The following is a 13,071-nucleotide window of genomic DNA, read 5'->3' as shown; positions in this document are numbered from 1 at the left end:
GTTTATTTCCATCATTAGTAACAGTTTCCCCTGTGGGACAAATAAAGTTAATATTAGTCGTATATTAATAATACTTCATTAACTTTGTTATTTACTATCCCTGTTGTAGTATTATTCATAAGTAAAAACCAACATTTTTTTTTTCACCATGTTTCCAAATTCTCTACTCGAGGTCCAAAAGAAATGTAAAGAATGTACAAACTGAAAACATTAAATACTTTTGTGATCTATTTCCATTTGTTATTTTCAAAAGAGAAATACTGTCATGGATGTTTACAGAGCAGAGGTCACCTTTTTTAATTCCAACGGGAGAGATGGACTGTTGTTTGTCTTTTGTTTATTATTATTTTGTGCTGTATTGTTGGTTTCTGTGTTATTTCGGTTTCAAAAGCCAGCAATAAATAACACTTTAATATCTAAAGAGTGTTCATGTGATATTATGTTGGGAAATGAATAAATGCATAATAATCGTAAAACCGTGATTATTCCTCAGACAATAATCGTACCAACAAAATCTATAATCGTTGCATCCCTAGTTCCATTCTTGTTAAAATGCCTTAAAAGACTGCAGTCTATGTATACGGCAATATAACTCACAAGGAACTATGTTACCATTTCTATGCGGTGTTTGTCAAATTATTTGACTCATACATACCTCGATCCTTCTGTATGATTTTATACTACGGTTCCATTAAAACATTAGTATTGAGTTTTGCAAGTGAAGTTTATAGTTTCCAATGTATTTCATAGTGAAACTAACCAGTTAGAATGTAAACAAAATTTAATTTTAGATTTTAAAAGTTTAAAATGAATTAATTCTAGATAACAGATTGTGATAACAGATTGTGGTCTTGATTCCAGGTCTCATCTGGATGCATCTGGAGATCTGCGCTTCTCTCTGGGTTCTCTTGCTGAGACGCAATCTGACCATTATCGCTCCACCAAGGTGATCCGCAGGCCCAGGAGAGGACGCATGGGGCTACGTAGGGACGAACAGAAGGTAGGGTCTCATCACCTATTGTTTCTTGAGCTTTGTGCTAAACATCACTCCTTGTGTTTCTCTTTCATCTTCTTGCAGGCTAAGTCTCTGGGAGAGCACGAATGGCGCTCTCAGCAACTTGGCGTTCTGGGCGGACACCCGTTCGAGAGCGACACGGAGATGTCGGATATCGATGACGACGACAGAGAGACCCTTTTCAGTTCGATGGATTTACTGTCTCCTGGAGGACATTCAGATGCTCAGACTCTGGCAATGATGCTGCAAGAACAACTAGATGCCATCAATAAAGAGATCCGGTCAGTTTACTGATTGTGGCCACTGCACCTTTTTGTAGACTAGGCTTAAATCGTGTTGCCTTAATGGTCTACCCAGAGATGGGCTACATTCAGATTGCTTTAATGTCTATAATGTAATCCATCTGTAAAGCAATGAAAGGACATTATATTTCTTAGAAATATCACCTCAAAGGTGATGATAAAACAGCAGTGGGCTTAAGATCGACCCTTGGTGCATACTTTCTTTAGCATTATTAGATTTGACAGCTGTTCATTTACACCAACAAAGGTAGGATCTAAACCAGGCTAGCACCTGTCCAAAAACAGCAACACAATTTTCAAGATTGTCCAAAAGAAAGTTAATGATATTTCAAATGCAGGCCTAGCAGAGAAATAAAACCCTAGTTGGATAACAAAAGGAAGACATTTGTTACTCTGATAAGTGTAGTAATGGGGCCTGAAACCTGACTTAAGGGAAATCTGAGATAGGGTGATTTTTTTATTATTTAATGAGTATCTATGTTTGTTTTTCCTCTTGTTGTTCATTTAGCATTAGATTAAGAATAACTCTTACAGCTTTTCTTTTAAACATCATTTAAATGTGTTTAAAAAAATCCACAGTCATAAAGCAAAACGCAGTGATCTTATTAGTCAGGTTAAGGCTGGACTACACTGTACAACTTTTGCACAGATTTTTCTACAGATTTGCAGTCTAGTGGAGTCGACGCTCATTGCCAAAAGTTGGAGCCATTCTGCAGATTTTGACAGATTTCACATGTGATTTTTTAGCTTCGGAATATGAATCAGTACATTTGGAGGACATCAGACACATTTGATATTTTGAGCCAATTTTAAAACAAATATTGTTTTCATTTGGCATGTGTCTCCTAGTAACGAGACAAGTTTTTGCATTTAACTGTGTGTGTGATCCTTAGTTTTGTGGTGTTTGATGCCCCGTTTTTTTCTGTAACCATTTACAAAGTCAGCAAGTGTGGACATTGTTTTAAAATATGTTTCTGATTTAAAAAGTCCTGTAGTGTATTCCAGTCTTAAGTCTTTTTATTATAATTTTTTTTAATGTTATTACTGTTTTTTCTCCATTTTAACTGCCACTTACAGTTCGGTTGTTTCTGTCTTGTCATACTCACTCATTCTTCTGTAAATTTCTACATCTGATCTTTGCCAAATGTTTATTTGCCATATTTTTATCCAGAGGGACATGTAGTACACTGATTCCTGGGACAGGTACAAGTTCCTTGACTATTATCCTGGTATCTGTGTTTAAAACGTACAGTACGAGGAATTGAACTTGTCACCTTTGCATCTTAGAAGTGTAGATTTATCATTCAAGTTTCCCTTCATAGCCTACATATAACCTTCTACTCTCTAGCTAATCCCTTCACTCATATTTTGATGATTTAAGTGTCACATTTATTAGAATTTCTACATCTCTACAGAGACTCGTATATGCTGATTTAAATTTCAGCCAGAGCTCAAGGTTTCTCCTGTAGGCTGTTCACGCAGTGCATAGGCTGATTTGACACTTGAGAGCATGAGGCATGACTCCAGTATTATTGAACAAGAGCGGTTGACTGAAAGGCTTCCTGGAAATGGAAACCTTTCACTCCATGTGGACATTTCTGCTGTTCCTGATTTCCATAATTTCTGGGATTGGCATATGTATACTGTATATATCTCCTTAATATCACAACACTATCACCTGTCAGGCTGGACATGTGTCCTGCATGTTGATGTCCTTTTACAAATTGGTCATCTTAAGGCCAAACTGGATTTGAACCAGCAGCCCTTGCACTTACAGCTAAAGGCAGGAATACACTACGCAAGTTTTAAAATCTGAATGCGAGACATCATACATTTATACTTTGTAAACAGTCATAAAATTCGTAAACTTCTCCAGACTCTAAATCGGGGGAAAATCAGGGCAAAAGTCGTGTAGTGCATTCCAGCCTTAAGGCTGTCAAAAGCAAATGTATGACTTCAAATCAAGTACTAAATAATAAACCATCCCGACCCTTTGGATTTGATTGAGATTTAATTTGAAATTTGTCCAATTCAGTGGAAATGTGTGATTAATATTTGAAGAGGCCAGAACAGACGGAGTTCTTTTTTTTTTATGGAACTTTTAGTTGGATTTTAGTTGGAGTTGTTTCAAAGGTCATTTTAAATTCACTAAGAGCCACTCACTGCAGACAAGTTTGAATTTTTTAGATAGTTCTCTGTCCTGTTATTTCCCACATTAATGGAACTTTTAGTTGGATTTTAGTTGGAGTTGTTTCAAAGGTCATTTTAAATTCACTAAGAGCCACTCACTGCAGACAAATTTTTTAGATAGTTCTCTGTCCTGTTATTTCCCACATTTATTTTTGGTCAGGAGCTCCCTTTATGTAAATTTCAGATCATTTTCATCAAAAATGTGCAACCTCATATGCAACGTACAGTATGTGTGCTCAACTTTATTTGATTACCTGTGTACAAATACCGCTTACTATGCTATTTAACTGTGCCTCTAATGTCTGCTGGGTTTTTTGATTACAACAGGAAGAAAGATGTTTCCCCTGTGTGTGGTTTATTCCCCCCAGCCCCCCCCCCAGCCGTGGTCCACATTTTGTTAAAGCACCAGCTTTGGTCTTTGTGCTTTTGGGCTGGAAGACTTTTGGGCTGTTGAATGTCTTACAACAAACTGTAAACATGTTAAATGCTTGACAAATGGTCAGTGTGTAATTGTTTGCAGCCTGTTCGATGGTGGCTTTACAAGATATTCAATAATCCAAGACCATGAAAAACATCCACTACAAGAGCTATCGAATGTTTCAGCAGTAAACTGCAGTTTGCGATTCTTGAGGATTGTCGGTCGTGTCTTCAAGCGTTCTCTGAACCAACCGCATCAGTCTTTGGCCAGTAAAGCACAAGATTTCATTATTTCTCTGTTTCTCTGAGCTTATTATTGCATTTCTTTTGTCATTTTTCTATGTTTAAGGTGAATTGCAGAGACAAAATTAAATAATCAGTTTGTAGGTTGGTTTCCCTGAAGAGTGTGAATGCTGTGACTTTGCTCTGTTTGGACAATTGGAGCATTCAACAGTTTTGTTTGGTTTTTGCTTTGATTTATCACAAGTTAGTGTGTTTTTTTCTGTTGCTAAGTAGATACGAGCACACAGAAAGTTCTGGTACTTGAGAAGATACCATAGCATCAATAGACTACTTTTATGCTTTCTTTTGATACATTGATATATAGATTTACACAAATATATATACAAAAAATGTTAGGGTTTTGTTTGAAATGTCTTTTTTAGAAATGACCTTTTTCAGATGTCAGGTATTACAATTTAAAGAAAGGTTTAAATTAAACTTAGATTTAAATTAAACTAAAGCCAATTTTCTACCTTTTTTTATATAGTAGCTTTAAAGCAAGGCTGTCCAAAACTGTGCCTGAAGCCATAACCCCATGTCACAAAGGCAGTATGTAGATTCTCTGAGCCCCGAGAACATCAGTCTCCACAGACTTAATGCATTTCCTATTGGAAATTTTCCTCTCATAACTCAATAATCGAGTCATCGGGACCATGCCATTTTATCTCTTTGGATACATGCACCTGGTGGAAACTGGCATCTTAAAACCCACAGCGCAGCATATTACAGCTGAAAAAAAAAAACAGTTTAACAATATTGTTTCACAAACTTGACACCTGCACTTAGGTGCAGAAAAAGAGACAGATTTACAGAAACTGTGGTATCAGATCTTCAAAAACAATCTCTGAATCTGCAAACCAGTCTAAACAGTGTAATTGTGCATTTAGTAAAAAAATATTTGCGTCAAGACAGCATCCAGAATTTCTGATGAACAACAGTGTGTCTGCTTTTTATGTTCATTTTAGTGTTGTGCTTTTCATTTTGTACCATCCATTGTAGTAAGGGCTAATTAGTTGTTTCAGCTGCATTGTTTTTAGTCCTGTTGCCAAAATTATTCACACATTTTCACCCAGCAAGCACTCCAGTAATGTTGTAAATCATAATGCTATTAGCTCATTATCATACACTGTAATTTCTGACTCTTTTCCTCTTTTTCTCCAGGCTGATCCAGGAAGAGAAGGAGTCAACAGAACTGAGGGCAGAGGAAATCGAGAACCGCGTGGCCAGCGTGAGCTTGGAGGGGCTGAACCTGGCGCGGATGCACCATCCCGGAGCCTCCATCACTGCCTCGGCCACCGCATCCTCCCTCGCCTCCTCCTCCCCTCCCAGCGGACACTCCACCCCCAAACTCACCCCGCGCAGCCCTGCCCGCGACATGGAGCGCATGGGGGTCATGACACTGGTATACGAGCCCATCCGCATCTCTGTCCATATTTTCATATCAAGATTTTCTTTGATCTTTTTATATATTAACAGTGCTGACTATAGATGGAGGAAAATGGTCATTGGAAATGAAATATGATTTTATTTTATTTTTTATGTAAACAGTATGCAAATGACCCTTTAAGAATATTTGTTTAATTCATGGTACGTAACTTTAACATTTTGGGGCTGTACAAAAGCCTTTTTTCATGCAAAGTTTAGTGCTGGTTAAGTCACAAATGACACAGTATGATGTCCCTCAATCAATTGCTGTATTACAGCTTTCCTGGTCATTTCTCTGCAGTTTCTGCATCACATTGCGTTGCTTTGAATGCCTCATGACTATCCAGTATCCATTAAGCTGTTAACATATTTTGTTTTTTGTTCTGCAGCCCAGTGACTTGCGGAAACACAGGAGAAAGGTACTTAACATGTGGTCTCTTCACAAAAGAGCTGGCTGTATTTGGCATGATTCTTTTTGTTATGGGCAGCATAGAGGACACCGGGGTTGGGGACAAATCTGAAAAAAAAAAAGAATCCATCTCCAGTTCATGAGTTGGAACTGAACTGAATTGAATTGGCTACAGTCCAAAAGGGTGAATGAAATTAATAAAATATAACAAAATTCAATGAGGTTTATGCTTTAAAAAATAAGTTTTTCTTGTCCCACTGGCAGATTTACCTAATTCTTTGAAAACAAGTCTTAGTATTACCATTTTGCTCCTTAAAGGGATAGTTCACCCAAGAATGAAAATGTGATGTTTATCTGCGAATTGGCTACAGTCCAAAAGGGTGAATGAAATTAATAAAATATAACAAAATTCAATGAGGTTTATGCTTTAAAAAATAAGTTTTTCTTGTCCCACTGGCAGATTTACCTAATTCTTTGAAAACAAGTCTTAGTATTACCATTTTGCTCCTTAAAGGTAGTTCACCCAAGAATGAAAATGTGATGTTTATCTGCTTACCTCCAGGGCATCCAAGATGTAGGTGACTTTGTTTCTTCAGTAGAACACATATGATGATTTTTAACTCCAACCGTTGCAGTCTATCAGTCGTATAATGCATGGCAATGGTAACAAAATCTATGAGAGTAAAAAAAACATGCACAGACAAATCCAAATTAAACCCTGCGGCTTGTGACGACACATTGATGTCCTAAGACACGAAACGATCGGTTTGTGCCAGAAACCGAACCGTATTTATATAATTTTTTACCTCTAATACACCACTATGTCCAACTGTCTTTGGCACGCGCACGGCTTCCTGTGCGTGAGGTGTGTACGCGCTCTGACGTAGTATAACATTTATATTGTTTTAAACATGTTTAGATATTTGTACGGGTTAAAAAACAACAATGCTGAGGATTATTTGTTATTACGATAAATAAGTATTGGTAAAGGATTTTACATATAATAACACATTTTTAATAATTAAAAAAAAATGAGTATATGGGTGACATTTGTTACTTTTGATTATTATTAGCATCAGTTTTTATTAGCTGAGGTTTCTGGAATACCCCATTTGTTATATGAAAAATATCTTTTGGGTTAAAAAACAACAATGCTGAGGATTATTTGTTATTACGATAAATAAGTATTGGTAAAGGATTTTACATATAATAACACATTTTTAATAAAAAAAAAAAAAATGAGTATATGGGTGACATTTGTTACTTTTGATTATTATTAGCATCAGTTTTTATTAGCTGAGGTTTCTGGAATACCCCATTTGTTATATGAAAAATATCTTTATTGGTAATTCAGAATAAGAAAATTCATGTATTATTAAGAAATATCCTGTTTTCCACCCCAAAATTCACCCTCAAGATATTTAGAAGAACGCTAGGAAACCAAAAATACTGAAGTCCATTGACGTCCACTGTATGTGCAAAAAAACAGAGACATGTCTCAAGATATCTTCTTTTATGTTTGACAGAAAAAAGGTGTTACATTTTCGGATCGACATGAGGGTAATTAAATGAGAGTATCTTCATTTTTGGGTGAACTGTCCCTTTAATTCAGATTCCCTCTGTCACAGATCGCAGCGGTGGACGAGGACGGTCGAGAGGATAAGGCCACCATCAAATGCGAGACCTCGCCACCTCCCACACCTCGCCAAGTCCGCATGACCCACACGCTGCCTGCTTCTTCGCACAATGACGCACGGTGAGATGGCAAAAAGACAGCAGCCAGACACATCCTGCATGCAAACATGACCCAACTTTCCCGCTGTTAATCTGTTTGTCTGTCTCCAGCCTGACGGCTGCATTAGAGACGGAGGCCAGTGCTCTGAGCAGTGTAGCCAGCAGTCAAGACTCCCTCCATAAACAGCCAAAGAAGAAGGGCATCAAATCCTCCATCGGACGTCTGTTTGGGAAGAAAGAGAAGGCCAGACTGGGGCAGCTGGGGAAAGATATTATGGGACCAGGACAAGGTGAGACATAGAGACATATGAGCTATTAAGAGTTAGGTTTTGTATACATGTATATCAGAATGCGCAGTCCTTTTCAATATTGATTTAATCTGATTAAAACACTGACCTGGAGTCGAATGTAAATATAATTACTAACTTTATCAAATGATTGGTTAATGGATCTTCTCCATCAGTAGGGAATGTATCCGATCCTGAGCTTCTAGGTCAGGATATTGCGATGGGAAAGCTGGGAACACAGGCGGAGAAAGATCGCAGGCTTAAAAAGAAGTAAGTATTTTATAAACCGCTCTCTGACAAATTCAAATTATACATCCAACACAACCTTTTATGAAGGTAATTAATTCCTGGGCCCAAATCTTGAAAAAACTAAATATTACTAGCATAACACAACTGACACAACATAACAAACAACACAAATACTGTGATGTTATGTTTCACACACCTCTCTTTAAAAAATAATATTTGAACATATGGCCCATCTGGATGCATTGATTATTAAGATTATTAAGTAGCCAAAAAACATACGCTACGCAAGTAAGAAAGAGCTTCGCGTAGTCCTGTTGTACAGATTTAGAGTGAGTTTTTGCGTCACTTTTAAAATACCAAGCCTCAGTACTCAAGATAGATAGTTATACAATAGATTTATTTATTTAAGTTATTTTAAGTAGCTAGCTTTAATGAACTTGTGAAGATTGTTTGGTCATGACAGTAGATGACCTGAAAGAACAAACAACCAACCACAAAAGTATTTTCAAACTAAACTTGCTATATTTGAAGTTTGTGGCAATCCATAGCATTATTAGCATTTCCATCATCAATATGTATAGGGTCATTCCGTGTCAACTCAACCAGAGGTCCCCGGCTCAAAATTTTGCTTTTGCTAATATTTTTTCTGAAGAAAGACAGACATGTATAGTGATGAAAGCCAAAATATTAAATGTCATGGATGAATATTTACTGAGCAATCCACTATTTTGTAGAGGGGGGGTCAAAATGGCCATTTTCACCTGAGATTCAGAGCCAAATTACAGGGGGTTAAAAATGACTTCAGAAAGATGGCAGCATCATAATGTTATTTTTACAAAGAGATTGGTAGGTCTACTAGTAAATTATGTTGACTTTAGCAATCTTTGTTGCATTATGTGCCAATGGCAACCATTCAAAAATGGGGAAACGGCACTTTTCAAGTTTTTTCTCCAAAGTTTGCATGCCTGTATCTCAAGAAGTATTAAAGGTATCTTAATGCCGTTTTAGATATTGGGTCTTAACAAACTATCCTTTTGGTATCTTCATTTTTAAGGCCCTATATTGTCCGGTTCCAGAGATATTGGAATTTCAATATGGCTCCAGGAGTAAATTGTTAAAATGTACACATTTTCAGTGGTCAAAAACCAAATGTGGGTCATTTTGCAAAAATATAATGATACTTTTCTTTTAAAGAGGAAAGTCTGAAGTACAAATAATGTTGAAACTAGAGATGTATCTTGTTTACTTCTGTCAAAATAACTGCATTGAACATACCTGTCTGAGTGCCATAAATATTATTTTTCCAAAGTTTGCGTGCCTATAACTCAAGAAGTATTAAAGATATTGCAATATGATTTTAGATTCTATTTCTTAATAAACTTTTATTTTGGAATCTTCATTTTCAAAGCCCTACATTGTTCAGTCCCAGAGATATGAGGACCTCAAAGAGGTTACATTTTCTGATTGTTGAATATTACCTATATTTAGTGGTTGAAAACCAAATGTTGGTCACAATTGACATTTAATATTTTGGCTTTCTTCACTATACATGTCTGTCTTTCTTCAGAAAAAATATTAGCAAAATCAAAAATTTGAGCCGGGGAATTTTTTTTAATTTGGTTGATTTGACACGGAATGACCCTATAAACATTTCAACATGCTAAATCTTTTTCCCGCAAAAATAGATCCTTGGATGGAAACCGGGTTAAAGCTTGCACAGCTAATTGGCGTTCACATTTACGTGTTTGTGTAGATTATGTTTCGGGCCTTATGTTAGCTCATCTGAAAAAGAAAGCATTTTCAATGTCAATACAGTTTATACTCTATTTGTTTAACTATACAAGACCCATTTACATACCTGTTTGCGATAATAATAGAGCCTGTTATCTATATGCCACACGGTGTACTACTTATAATACAATCAATGTACGATTGCCATTTGTAGAATGTATAACCACGAGAGAATGTGCCTTTCATAGCAGGCTTGTGACTTTGTTGCATACTTGGTTGTGTTTACAGCATGTCATGCGATGCTTGCCGAATATCACATTTCTTTGCCTTAACGCTAATGTTTGAATGTGACCGTTTTATGTAATTTGATTCGTGTTGGTCTCATCCATGGCGGCGCCACACAAAGGCGGCTCTTCACTGTTTCCATTGCATTGTCATACTTTCTGCATGCTGTATGATAAAAAATAACTTTTAAAGACAAGTAGATCTGTTCAATTGTGACCAACAAGTCAATATCTAAGTGCAAAAATACAACAATTCCCAACAGTAATGCACGTCTCTGAGCCGAGGTGTTTTTTCTAAAGTCTACATACAGTATGCTCAATAACAAGCATTTAATTTTGTCTCCCATCGCTTTCTCTATTTTTCTTTTCTCTCTCTATCTCTTTTTCTCCTCATCTGACTCTGTATCAGCGGGTAAGTTTAGTTTGTGTTGCCGAGACTTGCTGCATTTTCCACTGTCGATGCTCTGTCCGTGTCTGTCGTCATGCTCCTAAAGTGTGTGTCTATCTTCAGGGGGGTCCGACGCATTTCCTTTCTGTCCATCCAGAGACCCCCACCTCTGCCTTTCTTTTTCATTTGACTGTAAATGTGATTCTCCCCCTCTGCAGTTCTATAGAGGATGCATCTCTGCCTGGAGAGAGAATGTGTGCCTTTATAACAACCTGTTCTCGATCTGCCATGCCGAGGCCTTTCTCCTCTCGTGTACGTGTGCGTGCGCGTGTCCGTGCGTGCGTGTGTGCATCATGTGCCGTATTCAATAACCAGGTCTCGTCTCTGGTTATGGACTGTGAACTCATTGACTTCTTCCCTGCTCTTTTTTTCTTTTCATTTTGTTTTCTCTCATAACTGTTTCTCTCCCTCCCCAGCTACAGTATGTTCAGAAGAAGTCACTCATACGCATTACATTCGACCTGAACATATGCAGTTCAACACGTAAAGATGAGGAGAGATACATCATAACCACCATCACCACAAAGGCCTTATTGCCTTTACAGCACACAGACATGAAAGTTCACGGCGACAGGACAGTTCCCCTTTGACACGGTGGCGGTGCTCAATCCGGTTTTTCCATCAAAGAAAATTAAACCTGCCGGTTTAAACCGGGAACTAGTCTCGCGTAGACAGACTTTAAAGTCGGCAAGAAATAATATTTAACCCAATTTATTTTCTAAATGCATGTTACTGTTCTTATTGTGACTGATTCATCTGTGCATATGTTAAATTATGCCATTTACCTAAGTATGTAAAAAAAAAAAATCCCTTTCTTACAATTGACTGCTAGTTCTCATTCAGATCCAGTGGACTGAAACAACTCAGTTTCACTTGGATGCATGTGACAATGTGGAAAAAAAGATCCGTCGTTACTTCTGACTTTAACCGTCAGCATAAAGTGTGGTCCATTTTATTAGCTTTTATTTACAGCTTATTCAGGCAAGAGTCGCCCTGACAAACCACATTTTCTTTCAGATACTAAAATAGAACATCATGGGAAAAGTGCTTGTTAACTTTCAATGTTTTTTTTTTTTGTTGTTGTTCCGAAAATAACTTTTTACAATGTCACATTTTGCTTTGGCATGCCAATATTTCAAAAAGGATCTAAACGTGTTAGTAAAAGTGCCTTTCATGCACCTTTATGTTCCAGGATTTATCTCATACCAGCATTGACGAAATGGATGACGAACAGCTCCACGGGTTTATCGTAACCACCAGCTTCAGTTGTTCAACTAAGCTACATGAAAACATTTTTTTTTTAAATGGAATGCTAACATATGTTTCCAAAACTAGGAATAAGATGGCTTATTCGAATTTACGGCTTACACGTTACATAGTAAAAAAAAAAGTAATTTCCGTCGACTCTCGAATAAAAACAATCCACCTTCCGCATAGAACCGGATCTGGCACCATCATCGGCACCACTTTGGTGCAAAAGAGATATCAGTGGTCACGTAAGCGGTTTTGAGATTTGATTTGTGCAGACAGAACCATATCATTCACTACAGCACGTGTCAGTACTGTACTCGACTCTTCAAGTGGCCTTACCGTACACCCCAAACATGTGGTTGAATTACGAAGCTGCTCTCTGAGGGAGGAACACCCTCAGAGCAACATGGAACTCTCTGCCTTAAAGTCCACCGCAATTTCCACACACCATAAAATACTCACCTGTGCTTGTTCTATAGCAAGGTGCCCTCAGAATTACATCAGTTCAACGGTAAAGCCTTGCCTCAAAATATCTCTGAATTACACTGGCTTGAATTTGTCAGAACCTTGGAAACAAGTGCTCTCTGACATTCAGACGTTAGCTGGAGAGATATATTGAATCATTTCTAAAGACACACTCTGTTACAAGCCCTTCAGTCCCTGTAAAGTTGGTAAACGACAAGAGGCAACCTTGAGGAAAGCTAGACACATTTCCCAGCGGAGATCTGCATAGAAAGCGTCCGCGTGAATGTCTGATGAGGGTTTATGATAGCAGCCTTGTCTTAAAGTGCAAATATTTATCAAGACAAACACGGACTAAGGTTCAAAAGAAAAGGCATTTCTGTTATCCCTCGATAAGTCACAGTTTTCCAATTTTCTAAAGCTCTCGGTTTTATAGACGAGGATCAGGACGCAGCAAGGAAATGTCACGATATGTTTATCTGAAAAACTGGAACTTTCAATTCGCTGGCGTCTCAGCGTGACCGACACCATTAGTTTCTTTCCTTCATTTCATCCTAAATGGAATGCTAACATATGTTTCCAAAA

General features: G+C 37.5%; 1 protein-coding gene across 1 annotated transcript in view; it reads left to right on the top strand.

Annotated features, from left to right (window-relative positions):
- The window catches only part of ppfia2 (PTPRF interacting protein alpha 2), a 184,976-nt gene extending 172,602 nt beyond the window's left edge, over window positions 1-12,374 (top strand). Inside the window, exons 14-21 of the mRNA XM_016279608.1 lie at window positions 862-1,000; window positions 1,079-1,296; window positions 5,368-5,608; window positions 6,021-6,050; window positions 7,669-7,796; window positions 7,886-8,064; window positions 8,238-8,331; window positions 10,735-12,374. Coding sequence (XP_016135094.1) covers window positions 862-1,000; window positions 1,079-1,296; window positions 5,368-5,608; window positions 6,021-6,050; window positions 7,669-7,796; window positions 7,886-8,064; window positions 8,238-8,331; window positions 10,735-10,741 — 1,036 coding nt within the window. The 3' untranslated portion in view covers window positions 10,742-12,374. The remainder of the gene's footprint in view (window positions 1-861; window positions 1,001-1,078; window positions 1,297-5,367; window positions 5,609-6,020; window positions 6,051-7,668; window positions 7,797-7,885; window positions 8,065-8,237; window positions 8,332-10,734) is intronic.
- The last annotated feature ends 697 nt before the right edge of the window (window positions 12,375-13,071 follow it).

The sequence above is a fragment of the Sinocyclocheilus grahami genome, unplaced genomic scaffold (genome assembly GCF_001515645.1).
Source record: "Sinocyclocheilus grahami isolate Dianchi unplaced genomic scaffold, SAMN03320097.WGS_v1.1 scaffold8.1, whole genome shotgun sequence".
Taxonomy (NCBI): domain Eukaryota; kingdom Metazoa; phylum Chordata; class Actinopteri; order Cypriniformes; family Cyprinidae; genus Sinocyclocheilus; species Sinocyclocheilus grahami.
This window is presented reverse-complemented; position numbering and strand designations above follow the sequence as displayed.